The sequence below is a fragment of the Lontra canadensis genome, unplaced genomic scaffold (assembly GCF_010015895.1).
Source record: "Lontra canadensis isolate GAN:19392208 unplaced genomic scaffold, GSC_riverotter_1.0 scaffold2, whole genome shotgun sequence".
NCBI classification, from domain to species: domain Eukaryota; kingdom Metazoa; phylum Chordata; class Mammalia; order Carnivora; family Mustelidae; genus Lontra; species Lontra canadensis.
The window spans coordinates 21,100,508-21,116,309 of NW_022630996.1; the positions used below are offsets into that span (position 1 = coordinate 21,100,508).

The following is a 15,802-nucleotide window of genomic DNA, read 5'->3' on the forward strand; positions in this document are numbered from 1 at the left end:
ATGGGCTCTGCACTGAGCCTGGAGCCTGCTTGAGATTCTCTCTCTCTCTCTGCCTCGTTCCCCCCGACCTTGCTATCAGGTGTGCACACGCTCTCTCTCTCTCTAAAAAAAAAAAAAGTAGCTCCATGGCCATATAAGTTTGAGAATTCTCCTTTTATGTCTTATTTTAGAGATTCACAAATTATGTCAGCCTATTAAAGGTCATAAGAAAACATGCAGTAGAAGAAGCTGTTTATCTTTATTTAACTCAGTAATTCTCAAACTGATTTTTAACATGAATGCTTTCTTATGGTGCTTCTATTAATACCTCACAGACTCTAGGCCAGCAGGTCATTGGTTTGGGAAATACTGGATCATAGGTGCGGCAAGCTTCCAGGCAAGCTGACAGATGAAAGGTGCTTTTATCTCTGAGCTAGGTTTTGAAAAATGCTGACATTTAATGTATGAGCAATGCATGTTGTCTTTCAAATTTGGTAGAGAATCTTATAAAAAAATAAATTTAACACAAGCACTCTGCAAACCTTTTCTTGTGCAGGTTAGCCAATACACATTTGCTATGTGCAGTTATAGAGAGAAAAAGTCTGAACCACAAGAACTAATGCAGCTGGAAGGATACACTGTGGACTACACAGATCCCCACCCAGGTAATTCTAAGCTGTGTCACGTTGTCCGCCGTTCACGGATGGATGAAATTCTCATAAATATCCTTTCTCTGTTCTAGGTTTCAAACTCTGTTGAATGAATAGGGGTCATATTTCACTTACATACGTGGAGAAAACTACATGAGATTCAAACTATATTTTTCTGAGGGCTACTTAGCTTTAGCATAATTCATTTCTGCTTTCTTTAGGACAAGGGTGCAATATGTGAAAGTTACTATAATAGCAAAATTATGTAAGAAACATCGGCAATGCTTATTGGAACTTTTGTACCAGAAACCAAAAGGTACAAGAGACAGAAATAGGGAAAGAAGTGGCAAATGAATTTTTTGCATTTTCTACCAATTTTCTCCCCAATACCACAGTCTTAAATTCTCTCCTTACTTCCATATTAATATAGGTATGTACTAGATGCTTGGTATATACCATTGGTGAGGGAATGAATTAATGACTATGTGGAGATTAATGAAATTAATAAAGCAATATTAAGAAATACAGAGATTTAATAAATACAGAGATAAAGAATTTAATATGGAGAGATTAAAAGTAGGAATCTGTGTTCACATTCACTAATTGGTCACAGAAAAATGCAAAATATCTTCTTTATGAAAGAATTCTCCAAAGGATAAAATACCATACACATACAAGTATCACTTTTGCCCTACCTGTCTTTCGTTTCCTCTAAAATCACCATGTATTTCTCCTGCATATAGAATGAGAAATGTGCCAAAAGATAAGACTTTCTTCCCTGACATGAGTTTGCAGACCATGCTATATATTTCTATGGAGGTTTGTACGGCTTGCAGAATGTTACTACTATGTCATGAACTGTTCATGTCCTTGGGCTGTTTTGTTTGTTTTTTTTTTTAAATAAACATATATTTTTTTTTTCCCCAGGGGTACAGGTCTGTGAATCTCCATCTTAAGCTGTTTTTAATTTTTAAAGTGACATGGAAGTTTAAGCCTTTCTCTTATTAATAGCATTGAGCTACTAATGTCAAACTGATTCTCTTCCATATGACTGTTGAGTGAATGAGCTTGAAATCTGCCAAGTATGTAAGTTTTTAATGACGTCTTTCTTCCTCCACAGGCCTTCAAGGTGGTCATATGTTCTTTAATGCAGTTAAAGAAGGAGACACTGTGATATTTGCCAGTGATGATGAGCAAGATAGAGTGTTATGGGTTCAGGCCATGTATAGGGCCACAGGTCAGTCCTATAAACCCATTCCTGCGATTCAAACCCAGAAGCTGAATCCTAAAGGAGGGACTCTCCATGCGGATGCTCAGCTTTGTAAGTTGTGCTGAAAAATAATTGGATTATCAATTAATAACCTTAATAAGATATAAAATTGAGACACATTTGTTTAGTATCATAGTTTACATCATTAATGAATTCCTAATTGAATAAAAATCATTTGTATTAGTAGCCATAGAATCAGCGCTCTAATTTTTTCACATAGTTTTGGAATAAATATTGCCTGGGTTTTTCAGTCATGAATTTGCCAAGCACTGGGGTATCTCTGGGAATCTCAAGACCATATAAGAAAACTCTCCAAAACTTCTCCAATACTGTTTTAATAAAATAATAATATTATTATATTATAACAAACATGATATTTAATATTTAACATTTTATTTCATTTTAATAAAATATATTTTAATAAAATATAATATATATTATATAATATTGTATGAGAAATTTAATAATATCTTAACTAAAAATTAATAAAATACTATTTTACTTTATGTGTTCTATAAAAATGGGAAAAGTGTTGTGAAAACAAATAGGCCTTGACAGGACTCCAGAACACCAAAGTGATGAACCATCCCTTCCTAGGTTTGTTCTTAATACTCCAGAAGGATAATAGGGCTTTGTTCTGTTGTAGATTGATTTTAAAAAGGGGTAAGTCATCAAGCCAACTTTCTTTATCTAAATACCTTAGTATTCCTGTCTTCCTTTGTATGCTAATTTAAATCACTTAAAATTTTTTATTTTTCCCTTAAATCTATAAGTGACTAATAACAAATGATGTAATAATTATAGAAACATTTTCAAACACAGCTTTAATAATCATTAAACCAAATATTCTAACTTCTTACACTCCTTTGCAAAGCTTCCCTAGTCTCCTCTATTGTAAGTCAGTTTTTTTCTATGACCTTAAATTCAATTTTTGACCTTCTGGTCAAAAGGTTCTACTATTAAGGTTCTTCTACAGGAGAGTAACATCTTGACATGCATTATTTTGTTCTTGTACTTTTCTTGTATCAAATAACTGCTCTCTTTTCACTATCACATCTGGGCATCTTAATGGCATATTAAGCTGAACAATTAATGATGGAAGATGAGCTCAAGTCCAGCTATCTTTGTGTTACAGGGTTAAAAGTATACATCTTTAAACTTACCCCAGTCCATCTTCATAGCACTTCATCAATAGTGTTTGAACCTAAAAATAGTAGTTCTCCCCTTTAGCCTCTAGACTACTCTTGTCCTACATTTTACTTCTACACATATTATAAATCCCACAATACCTTGCTATTATAATTATTGCCTTAACAGTCAGTTACCTTTTAGGGAAATTTAAATAATATGAGAAAACATTTGTTATATACTTACCCAGGTAGTTATCAGTTCCAGTGTTCTCCATTGTCTTGTAGAAATCTTTTACTTCTTGGGGAACCTGGGTGTCTCAGTCCGTTAAGCGTCTGCCTTCTGCTCAGGTCAGGATTTCAGGGTGTGGGGTCGAGCCCTGCAACAGGCTCCTTGCTCAGCAGTGAGCCTGCTTCTCCTTCTCCCTCTGCCTGCTGCTCCCTGGATTTTGCTCTCTCTCTTTTCCTGAGTCAAATAAATCCTAAAAAAAAGTTCTTGAAAGACTTCTTTTGAGTTAGGTGTAAGTCTGGTGACTATTAATTCTTTTAGCTTTCTTATATATGAAAGGATAATTTACCTTCATTTTGAAAAAAGTTTTCTTTCAGTGTTTTAAGGATTTTGCCTTACATTCTAACACCTTTTTTTTGTAACGAGAAATGTGCTCATTTTTGCCTGTTCCTCTATACATAATGTATCTTTTTTTTCCCTCTAGCTGCTTTAAAGATCTTCTCTTTAACACTGGTGTTGAGCAGTTAGCTTACAATGTGCCTTGATGTAGTTTTCTTTCTGAAAATGTCCTTGAGTTTTATTCTAAGACACAATTAAGTCACTTGGAAACAGTTCAATCTTTTCAGGTTTTACTCGCTTTCTTAGATGGAGCTAAACAGTGTCTAGTCCTGGATTAATCCATTTTTCCCATTTCTGGATCAGGGTTCTTCTTAAAGACTCTAACTGAAGACCCATGAATTTTGAGGTTTTCTATTGGCTGTTGAGAACATGTACTATTGCAGGCTCCGAGCTCTGTGTGAGTTGTGGGCTCTGCCCCCTCTCATCATTTAGGATGATTTCTGCCCTGGCCAGAGGTAGGTAATCTCCTCATATGTGTGAAGCAGTCACTATTCAGCTGAATATGGAAAGAGGAAGGGGGATGAAACTGTATTCTTCAAGGTGGACAATAGCCATTTTGGCTTTCCTGAATTGTCAGGTCCATCTTCTCAATTTGGGGAGCCCGCTAGTGCTTGTGGGCTCTCGTTCCCTGTGCCTCAGCTCACCACATTTGTTTCCTGTCTCTCAGGAATCACTCTCCTGGGTTGTCTGATGTTCAGTGTTTTGAGAACTATTTTTTAAATGTATTTTTTCCTGAATTTTTAGCTGTTTCAGATAGGAGGTAAATCCATGCTCCATGATGACATCTTGACAAGAAACAGAATGGTTGTTTTTTATAAGTTAGAACCAAATTTCTCAGCCCTGCCTATTAATATTTTGGGCCAGGTAATTCTTTGTTTCAGGGGTTGCCAGGAGGGCTGGCCTGTGAATTATAGGATGCTTAGCTTTATCCCTGGCTTACACTCACTAGATGCTGATAGCAAACCATACCCGCACAATATGATAACCAGAAATATCTCCAGACATTGTCAAATGTTGAGGGGGGTGGGTGCAGAGTTAAAGATGGGCTAGAAACACCCTCATTTGAGAACCACTGAGTTACAGTGACTTGAAAATTATTTTTGTGAAAAGGTCTCCTCATTCATTTGTATTTCAGTATTTTTTTCACATCCTAAGTGCAAGAAATACCCAAGGAGTGCACTGAGTTCACAGATACCATCTGTCTTGTGTCGTGGCAAGAAAAGTGGTCAGGAACCACTGGCCTAGAACATTAAGGCCAGAACTACACAATACAGATTTAATGAATATAAGATCTAGTAATCAGTTGATTCAAATAGCCATGTAATCTCTTTTTCACAAAACCTTTCTACTGTCAGATATCAGCCTATTGTCAAAGCAGTGTTGATTAGGCTAAGTGGAATGGAGTTTTCTAGCCCCTAGTTTTTTTGTTCCAAAAAATCCAAACTTGTTCTAAAAAGCCAAACTGTTTTGGTTATGTTACCAACAGCTTTCATGTATTTCAGATGTTTAGTTAAGTTTTCTATCCCTGCAGACCCTGCTGTTTTCTCTTTCTTAAAAAGCCGGAGGGAGGGGAGGAAGGAGAAAAAATGAGTTTCTACCTCACTGAATGAGAATACTGACGTTAACCTCTATCAGAGAAGCCATCCTTTGGACTTCTCAGAGAGTAGTTAGCCCTTGTATTTCCTTCCCTTCTGTGATTTCCATGGCATTGCCTTTCCTTCTTTTTTGATCATCTCTAGGGAGAACAACTTTCAGAGTCATTAGTAGAAAGTAAGAAAATGATATGAAATTAAAATGACTAGTTATAGGAATCGGTATGCTCCTAATCTATTTAAATATGCTTTTTCTTTCCTTTGCTGACCGATAGCTGGTAAGGGTACGTATTCTCATGATTTTTTTCTTTGCTTCATTTATCAAAATTTTTATAATAATATGATATTTGAAGGAATATCATGATCTTGTTTACAATGTTAGTCTCCTATTTCCTAGGCAAACTGAGAATATTTAGGTTAACGTTACCATTTCTGAAATAAAAGTCTATTTTTGCCACAAGAGAAAAGTAGGGAAAACTTAATATCTACCATTCACGTGGTCATAAAGATAATGGCTGTGAAGGTGTTATATAGCATAGAAAAGAAATACTCAGTAATGTTAACTGGAAAAATACTGAACTATGTATGTGATATTTTAACTGTTAAAAAATTGTACAAATATAGGTAGACTTATACCGAAACTGTTCACAGTGGATGAGTTCAAAGGAATTAGTTACTGATTCATTTCCTCAGTTTTCTGACTTAACTTTGAAGTACCTATGTTATAACTTAAAGAAAGCTCTTCTTAAAAATTAAACACACTGAGTTAATGTTGAGATAGAATGAAATAATGACTTTCTAAAGTCTTATTTGGAGACAACCTTATTATCTGTTTTAGGATATAAATGATGATATGCATTTATAGATTTTTCTGGTACGTGAATCTATTTGACTTCACTATTTCTTTGATTTTGAGGATATTTAGAAATTATAAGAAAATATGGTAAACTGAATGGGTGGGAAGGGGGTCTGCTTGCTATCCAAATTTTCTGCTTCAAACAGTACTTTGCCTTTTGCCAGACTTTTGACAGACATTCTTCAGTCAAACTATTCTTCACTATGCAAAGCACCGTTTTTTTATTTTTCTCTCTTAGGTATATAAGGTCATACAATATGTATGTAACATAATACAATACAACACAGTACTAGTTGACTTCCAATAATAAAGAAATGTCAGGGGCACCTGGGTGGCTCAGTGGGTTAAAGCCTCTGCCTTCGGCTCAGGTCATGATCTCAGGGTCCTGGGATCGAGCCCTGCATCGGGCTCTCTGCTCATCGGGGAGCTTGCTTCCTCCTCTCTCTCTCTGCCTGCCTCTCTGCCTACTTGTGATCTCTGTCTGTCAAATAAATAAATAAATAAAATCTTAAAAAAAAAATAATGTCAAAAATTAACCAGAAAAGTTAACTTCTTTTTAAGTCAAAAATTTTTTTAAAAAATTCTTAAATCGGAATAGGACTTTACATTTAATTTTATGACCTTATTTTCTTGATTGACCTAGTAAGTTAAATTTCACACTTCATAGGTATGTTTTACTTTACGTTGAGTACATAATTTCAAGTAAATGTTGAATATTGGTTTGCTTTGCTTACAATTCTACATCTGTGTGTGTTGATTAAAATTGTCATGTGAAAATACTGCTTATTTGTTATTTGCCTCAGAAAGCAAGATGTGTACATTCATACATCCATTTTTAGTCAATTTAACAAAAACAAGCTAAGAAATTATCTGGGTCAATAACAGAGGTGTGAACAAACTCCTAATTAATGTATGTATTGATGTTTCTCTTTGGTGCTCAGCATAAAATGTGTACGTGAAACAAAGAATATCAACCAAGATAATCTACAGAAAATTTTGTAACATAAGAATTCCTATTAGTGGCCACATCGGTGATATAAAAAAACATGAGGTCCTTCTCTGTGCCATGTTTAACTTGTGAATTTTCAAGCTCAATGAGAGTTTGAGCTACAAGGAAAGCATAATCAGATGTGGTATCAGTAGATGCCACTACGGGCAAGCTTAAACCATAGAACCATTTTCAACCAAGTTACTGTATTTCAGAAGGTTCGTATGCTGCTTAGTTCAGCTCAGGATTTTGCAGAGAAGAGGATGAGCTCTTAGGTACCAGCACCTTCTTCATAGGCCTTTTGGTACTTGGGTCCCAGACCTGGACACCTGAGTAGTCTCAGAATGCTTATGAATAGCCACCTCTTCTCCTGCAATATCCTATTTGCCTCTCCCCCACTTCCTTTACCTCCCCTGTTTTATGTCCCTAATTTCTCTCAACACTAGGAGCAAGAGAGCAAAAAAAAAAGAAAGGAAGGAAAAAAGGAAAAAAAATGCAGCGTCCTTAGAAGTAGTTGCAAAGGAAGACAAAACATTTCAGTTAAATTTTTCCCCATCTCACATTTGGAACTCTGACTTAGATATCTACCCTGGGGCTTGGATTCTTGAGCACATAGGGGCTGGATGTGGTCCATACCCACCAAAAAGCCCCCTCGCACATACCACAGCGGGGCCTACTAGCTTGCTAATAGTCCTCACGTTGTTTTGTAGGCTAGCTATTTGCAAGTCAGCGTTAACTGTTTAAATTGGTACCATCAGCCTACTTATTCTTTTCCCCTGACTTCCAACAGCTATTACCCTAATGAAAAATATAAATTTTCAGGTTCCATTTGAATAAGCCTCTATAATTCCATAAATCTATAGCAAATAATAATCTTTCTCAGTTTGGGTTTTATTCCATCCACTTTTACCACACCTGGTGACAGTACCACCCTAAAGACGCTGGAGCATATATCCAGCTGTTACCATAGAAACCCTGCACCAGTCTCCTCAATTACCATGTCCCACATCTGTAGTTAGTCCATAGGTTAATCATCACAATTTATGACAGTTTTGCAGTGCATTGTTCAAGCTCCTATCTTGTTGGTTTCTTTTGATAATTTTCTTATATCGTTTTGGAAGACAAACTGAACTGAAATTTGTCATTATCAGTGAACATTTGATTAGTGCCATGAATGATTTTTCATTTAAAACTAGTCATTGTAATTTTGTGTTTTAATAAACATTAATTGAAGGTAATCAAGCATAACCCAGTTTTTAAAGCAAGTCTCCAAGCCTTGTATTTGGTTATGTAATTGATTAAAGGCACAATTCATTTGATCCAGATGATATCTCTGGTTTCTAAGAGTCGATGTAGATATGTTATGCCAAAAGAAAACTATATTTCACAGAAATAAAGAAGTAGGTAATATTTTAACAAGAGATGTTTTCTTAGTTTACTTGAGTTCATGAGAGGATTTTAAAGTGAGCGATTTCTCACACAGGTAGATCGAAACTTGATTTTTCAAAATTTATTTCTTTATAAATTCATGGAAACTAATGAACCAGTGGTTCATGGTGAAGTATATTTACATAAAACATTTTAAATTGTGCTTATCAGACCTAAAAAGAACGAGATAGAGATTCTTGGTCTTTACAGCCTGTCTTTTGAAGATGGGATACTCCCTAAGAATACATTTCACTTTCATAGAATTATAGCACCAGAGAGATTGTAGGGTTTTTTTTTGTTGTTGTTTTTTTAATAGACTATTGTTCACCTACAAGTTTTATCACTGTCAATATGGAGTCTGTTTTTATGGCTTAAATTGCTATTACGAATATTTTTATCACTAAAGGTAATCATTGGCAAAGTAATTTTTCATTCATATGTATGATTCCAAAAGGCTTGACACATTAGCAAAATACAGTTTAGAATTCTATTTCTTGAGGAAAATGCTTCATAAAATATATTCATTTTTGAAAATATGATTTAATTATAGAAATGAAACAGACTCTTTTTTTTTTTTTAGGAACTTGTAGATATTTAAAGACTATATGCCATTGCTTTAAAATAAAAATTTTGCTTCTATAAACCTTTATAAAAGATAAAAGTAAAAAGATAATTATATAGCAGGTACTATATGAATTGTAATATATGTATTTTGTAGAATGAAAGAATTATGGATTTTCTGTGGAATTTCTTATATATCCTATTTTCAACAGATAAGTCATTATTGGGTGTTATTTTGAACTTCTTGTTATGACCTTCTCTGGTGAAAGAAATAATGAATAAAATTCAGCAGTTTTATAAAACTAGTAATTACATAAAGGTGACACTAAAAGTTTTTTTTTAATTAAATGGATAAATGAAGATTTTAAGATTATTTAAAATACAAAATGCCTTGCATTTTTCAGAATCCTGTCTACTCATATGATTTCACATTATCATATATGTAACTTTGAAAGACTTTCTTTTGAAAGACTATCAGACATAAGAATGAAATATAAAAGAAGTTGAATTGTCTCATTTCTCAGTTTAGGAAAAGCAGTTTAATAACATTCAGTGTTCATCTAATTAATACTAATGTACCGCATGTAATGCATTTAATTGTTCAGTTAAGTAATTAGTGAATGTAAAGGAATACATATGCCGGTTTCTCCATGGATCCTAACCTCATACCTTCCATCATCAATGAATGCCCATTCGTTGCTTACATGCTATGTTCACCTTTTGATAGCGCTTGTCACTGATGTGAGATCTTTTTTTTTTTTAATGTGATTCTGAAGACCCTTCAGCTTGAATTACATAGTTCTTACATCCACAAATATGGCTGAAAGTTGAACTTGACATAGGATCAATATGATCTGGGCTAAATATCTAAATGTGACTGACTATGTTAACATCATGTCCACAGATCAATACTGAGTTTTATTATGAGCCTGACTCTATAATCGCGTTTAATCAATAAACTTTTGTCTCCTTTCCTTTGCAATTTTAGGATTGTACCATATAGGTTTTAAGAACTACATTCAGCTTACATTTAAGACTCTACTTCTTATAATTACCAGAATGAGATCTATCTATGAATTTTAAGGAACAATGGAGCCTCAGCTCTACCATTGTCAGGAGCATCCACTTTTATCCCAATAACTGGTTGCTTGCCCGATGCATGCTTCATTTCTAACCGAGCTAATGTAGTAACACCCCAGCACTCCTTTTGGGGGTGTGTGGCTTTTTCTCTCTCTACTTAGTAAATAACTCGCATTGAAGACTTTGACAAAACATACCATTAATGAAAGCAATCATAAAAGCTTGCCTTTTGATAAACCCGCAGGGTCTACAGGCGTTGAAAGATGCAATCTGTAAAGAACAATAAATTTGGACCTTTGATTGAAGTGCCATTTGGGACGTTATGCTTTGTCTGCATATTTGCACAAACATGATGCTCCCTTTTTCATGTCTCTTAAACTTGAAGCTTGAGAGCATTCATTGCCATTTCTACATTAAGGTTGGTCCCATTAAAGACTCAAAAAAAAAAAAAAGACTGGAAGTGGTCCAGTGGAAGCCTGTGTGTTCATTTCTGCCCTAGTTTGCCATTTGGAAAGCAAGCTTCTACCCATCCTTGCTGTTTTTATATGACAAGACCTGGGTTCTTTTCCATTGGTTCCTTCTGTAAATACATGCTTTAAATGCATCTATGTTTCTTAAAATTGGAAAATAAGATTAGTTCTCTGATGAATATTAGAAGTAGCTTAGAGTGAATATACAAATTTCCTCATTTCAAATGATTTGCAGATTTTTCCAGGTCATCATTCATTAGGCTCCCAAAAAATTGCAATTTGTGCAATTTACTATGCTGAATTCTTGGCATTGTACTTTTTATAATACAAAAGAGTCTGGTATCATGAGGCATGCATTTTGTGTTCAAAAACTGTATTTGCCCATTATTAAGCCAGAAAAATAAATGTATTGTACATCCTTTTCTGAATTTACAGATGCAGACCGTTTTCAGAAACATGGTATGGATGAGTTTATTTCTGCTAATCCTTGCAAGCTTGACCACGCCTTCCTTTTTAGAATACTCCAGAGGCAGACTTTGGATCACAGACTGAATGATTCCTATTCTTGCTTGGTAAGTACAAGTCTGTCTCTCTAGTTTCCTATAGGTTAGAATGAAAGATTTTTTTTTAAGTGAGAAACACTTGTTGTGAAGCGGCATTTTATTCCTGACTCCTTTAATAACTGTAGTTGGGAGTTAAGGATAAAGGATTCCAATCGATTGCTTCCCAATTTGAAAATTATACACTTGAAGACCACTGCTGTGCCACTCAATAGACAGGAGAGGAGACTCAAACAGACACTGAATTGTGGTTTATCAGTCCCTCTGTAGAAGGCTGAATGAAAATAAAGGCTTTAATGAAGATAAAAAACCTCTGGGAAAGGATTTACTAACACCTGTATAGACATGTGAAGGTTTAAATTCTGCTTACCAAATGTTGCTATCTTCCATTTCTCCCTTTTGTTCCTAGAGAGACAACCCAGGTGATGGGGGAAGGAAACAGTGAGAGAAATGATATGACAGGGCTACATGTAACAGAGGAAACCTTTGGTTTCATTTAGCCCTCCAAAGATAATTTGGATTCCTTAAAAAATTAAATTAAATCAAGGAAACTGCTACTCTCTCTGGTTGAAACCAGACAAAATTTGGGATATAAAGTATAATTTACCTTTTGAAGGAATGCTTGACTGCTCAGAATATGGCATTAAACTGAAGCCTAGCATCCATATGGGCCCTTCCAAGGATTTATATTGTTGGTGACAATTCCTCTGAAATGTATCCAGCTGGACTTTCCCTGTTTCTATCACCACAGAGTCTCTTGGCTCCTGCATGTGTCAGCTACCGATAGTAAAGCTACATTGTCTTTAAGATTTCAGACAGAATGTGCTCTAAGCTCATTGGAGATGCTTGAATAGACAGGAAGAACTGAAACCACTTACTGCTGTGATCACAACTTACTGCCTGATAAAGCATTTTTTAGAAGAATTTTTTTTCCTGATAAATCATTCCTAGACTCTTTATTAAGTACCTATTACTCAACATGTCACTGTATGGCCGAAACCCGATCCAGCCCCAACTTTACATGAAGAGTAAGAGCATCACAAAACCCCGTGGTGTCTTCCCAGGAGAAGCACACCTAGACTGGACACCAGTAGGGGGGCTTCCCTGGTGGATTCCACTCAGTGGAGTTAGTTAATGAGTGATCAGAAGTTGGTTGTTTGGGTGAACCATCCCACGTGTCATGAGAGGTCTGAAATCACTATAGCATGTCTTCAGCTGTATCTAGAGCATGGTGTGATAGGAGTGTTTGGAGACAGGATGGTTCTGGAATAGATCGTGACTCAGCCAGTGATTTTCAGTGTCCTGAGCCATTCCCTGAAGGTCACTGGACTACATGGAGATCGTAGTAACTCGCAGGCATGGTGCCTCCAGTACGACACAGATGTGCTGTTTGTCCAGCCGAGGGCCTGCTCCCAGACGTGCTGTTTGTCCAGCCGAGGGCCTGCCCCATTACCACAGTCATTAGGTGCTCTTTTTTCCTCCTCTTCTTTGTGCTATTGCTGTCTTACCTTTCTACGTTTCTCACCAGTCTTTTCCTTCTCTTGCACAATTATCCTGCCTCCTTTCAAAACTGTTTATTTTTAGTCCATATAATTCATCGAAACATTTTATAAAGCAACTCTGCTTAACCCTGACCTCCAGTGTTAGCCAAGCAGGCTCACACGCACACACGAACATGCACGCACCCCTCACGTCTCATTTCAAGAGAACAAAAAAGCTATTGTAAGGCATTAGCTCTGTTTATATTGGTCCTAGAAGGACAAACTGAATGAGAACAGTGTCCCAAATATGCAAATTCCCAAATACTGCATGTTTACCACCACTAGACTTAACTGGAATTGTCTTAGTTCACTTTATAACATGTCATTGGCAACTAGGCAATTTCAATAATAGTGTCTGCTTTGACCATTCTCTTTTTATCGGATTCATACAGGGATTGAAGTTTGTCAGAATGTTATTCTCTGGGACTGACAACTTAGATACCGTGAATAAATTTGGCCCATTTTGAATGACAGTGGAGAAAAGCAGGTAGTTCGTGCCTTGCCACAACAGTGAAGAGAATCGTATTCGATTACGAGTGTCCCAGATCAGGTCCAAAATGAATGACATTAGCTTTATGAAAATAACATAAAACATACCACTAATTTAAAAAAAAAAATATCAGAAGACACTTGGATTCGGCTTCTCCTTATAATTCAGCTTCTCCTTATAGTGCCTGCAGAAAAGCAAATCCTAGTACAGAAAGGAAAAAAAAAATTTTTTTTTTCTTTTGCAGGGTTGGTTCAGTCCTGGCCAAGTCTTTGTGTTAGATGAGTACTGTGCCCGTTATGGTGTGAGAGGCTGTCACAGACATCTCTGCTACCTTACAGAACTGATGGAACATTCAGAAAATGGTGCTGTCATTGACCCAACCCTGCTCCATTACAGCTTTGCATTCTGCGCCTCTCATGTGCATGGCAACAGGTATTTTTACTTGCAAACACACAGTGAAATGGGTAGGGTTGACTTGGAAAGAGAGAAAAATGTGCTTTGCCACTATCACCTAGTAACAGATTTTAAATAGCAAACACTTCTTGCAAGAGGTGGGGGAAAAACCCACAAAGGAAAAGTGTACATCAATATGCTGTTGATTTAGGTTAGCTGCACTTTATGTTTCTTTTTGCCGTTAAAGCCACTTGAAAGAGAAAGGGAGAGAATATCTATGAGATTAAAAGTTGCCTTTTAGTTCTTAGGTACCACCTAGTACTAGGGGCTGCACAGCTTAAGTGTCCTCTGTGTTTCTATTGTTATGCATATGTGTGTCTGGATAAGGCTTGCTGGTGGGTTTGTGTGTGCCTGATGATTCGTGCTTTTCCACTGTGGAATAAGCTTTCATTGATCAAGCAAGATAAACAGGGAGGTTTATGTGGAATCTTCTCTTAACCCCTTCCCTAATCTATACTTTATTTTATTTTATTTTTAATTTTACTTATTAATTGGTTACAGAGAAGGAGAGCACAAGCAGGGGGAGCAGCAGGCAGAGGGAGAAGCAGGCTCCCCGCCGAGCAAGGAGCCCCCCCAGTCCATGCTTTAGGAACAAGTGTCCCTTTATAGTGTTTTGAGCCAAAGAGGTAAAAAATCGTCTAATGCAGGCCCCCACAATCATGTGCCTCTAAGCTTAAAATCTCTCCATGTTTTAATCCCTCTCTTCTCTTAATCCTGTTCCCAGGGAACCTTTTCTGGGGTTCCTCCCACAAAGGAGGTACCCTTTCTCCCATCCCCCTTTTAATTTGTTTCAATCATTATTCCTTCTCTCTCTCTCTATTTCCTTTCTTTCCACAACCCTGTGTAAGCTTTTACTGGCCTCACAACATAACAGAGTGGTCAAGGAACTCTGAAGTCAGATTGCCAGGGTTCAAAGTAATATGAATTCATTGTGTAAGGTGTAGGGCAAGCTTCATACTCTAGTCTTGTCTGAACTACCCTATCTGTAAGGAAGATAAAACGTGGCATCTCTCTCAGAATCCATGAATCATGATGGGAACCAAATGCATGAATGTGTATCAAGCACTTCGAACAGTGCCCAGCACATGAATAGTCAAAACAAGTTAACTGGTAGTTCCCATTGTCTTAAGTATTGTCAAGCTGCCAACCTACCTTTCCATTGTTCTCTTTTATCTTCCCCACCAAATTTTGCTCTCCCTTCCTCTCATTGGGCTTCTGGCTCCTGGCTTGCCAAGAAGGCTTCTTGAAATAGATTGAGTAAGGACCTGGTCCTGTAGCCTCTTCTCCAGCTTCGCCCTCCTTACTCCTGTTGAAAAGCTGATGCTGCAGACTCTCCGAGGGCTTGCGCTGCTTGAGACGCTGCTCGTCTTCCCTGAAGCAGGACTGTCTCATCTTGGCTCCCTTCTTATTTATTTTTGCCCTTCTCTTTGCTAATAACTTTTTTCCTCCAGACCCCCAAGTGCAGTATAGTTCTTTTCTCACATGTGTTCTTGAACTTGCTTTGTTCTGAGGATTTTTCTACCTCACAGAAAAATTGTACTCCAGTGATCTTGCTCCTTTCCACAGCTTCGGTGACCTGTCTTTATACAGATAATTAATTCCAAACCAATTACTCTCCTAAACTATAGGTCTCTATCAACAATTCACAGCTTGAATGGTCTGGCACTTTCAACCCTGTGGGTATAAAATGAAGTCCATCCTCTTGGGGCGCCTGGGTGGCTCAGTGGTTAAGCATCTGACTCTTGATTTTGGCTCAGGTCATGATCTTAGGGTCTTGGGGATTGAGCCCCATATCAGGCTCAGTGCACAGTCTGTTTGGGATTCTCTCTCTCCTCTCCCCTTGCCCCTCCTCCCCTCTCTAAAATAAATAAATGTTGAAAAAAAAATTAAGTCCATCATCTCACTAAACTGGCTCCTGTACCTCTTTTAGCTCGTAGCAGGGTGTCTGGCAAAAAGTAACACTCCTGGCACAGAATAGTGTTCAATAAACATTCGATTGATGAATGAACAACTGCATTAGTTAATGTTGATATCACGTCCATTCGCGGCCTATTCATTTTGCATTCATCTTTTTCTTTTATCTCCTAGACCCAGTCTGTTGCCCGTGCCAATGTTCTGCCTTCGTAGCA

General features: G+C 36.9%; 1 protein-coding gene across 21 annotated transcripts in view; it reads left to right on the forward strand.

The window, feature by feature from the left end:
- CADPS2 (calcium dependent secretion activator 2) overlaps positions 1-15,802 on the forward strand; it is a 530,843-nt gene that overhangs the window by 374,508 nt on the left and 140,533 nt on the right. For 14 of the 21 annotated variants that reach the window (XM_032870302.1, XM_032870364.1, XM_032870304.1 and 11 more), the window contains exons 10-14: positions 536-644; positions 1,750-1,950; positions 5,522-5,530; positions 11,065-11,201; positions 13,465-13,652. In XM_032870302.1, coding sequence (XP_032726193.1) covers positions 536-644; positions 1,750-1,950; positions 5,522-5,530; positions 11,065-11,201; positions 13,465-13,652 — 644 coding nt within the window. The remainder of the gene's footprint in view (positions 1-535; positions 645-1,749; positions 1,951-5,521; positions 5,531-11,064; positions 11,202-13,464; positions 13,653-15,802) is intronic. The other 7 variants (XM_032870321.1, XM_032870301.1, XM_032870339.1 and 4 more) reach the window with 1 other exon arrangement.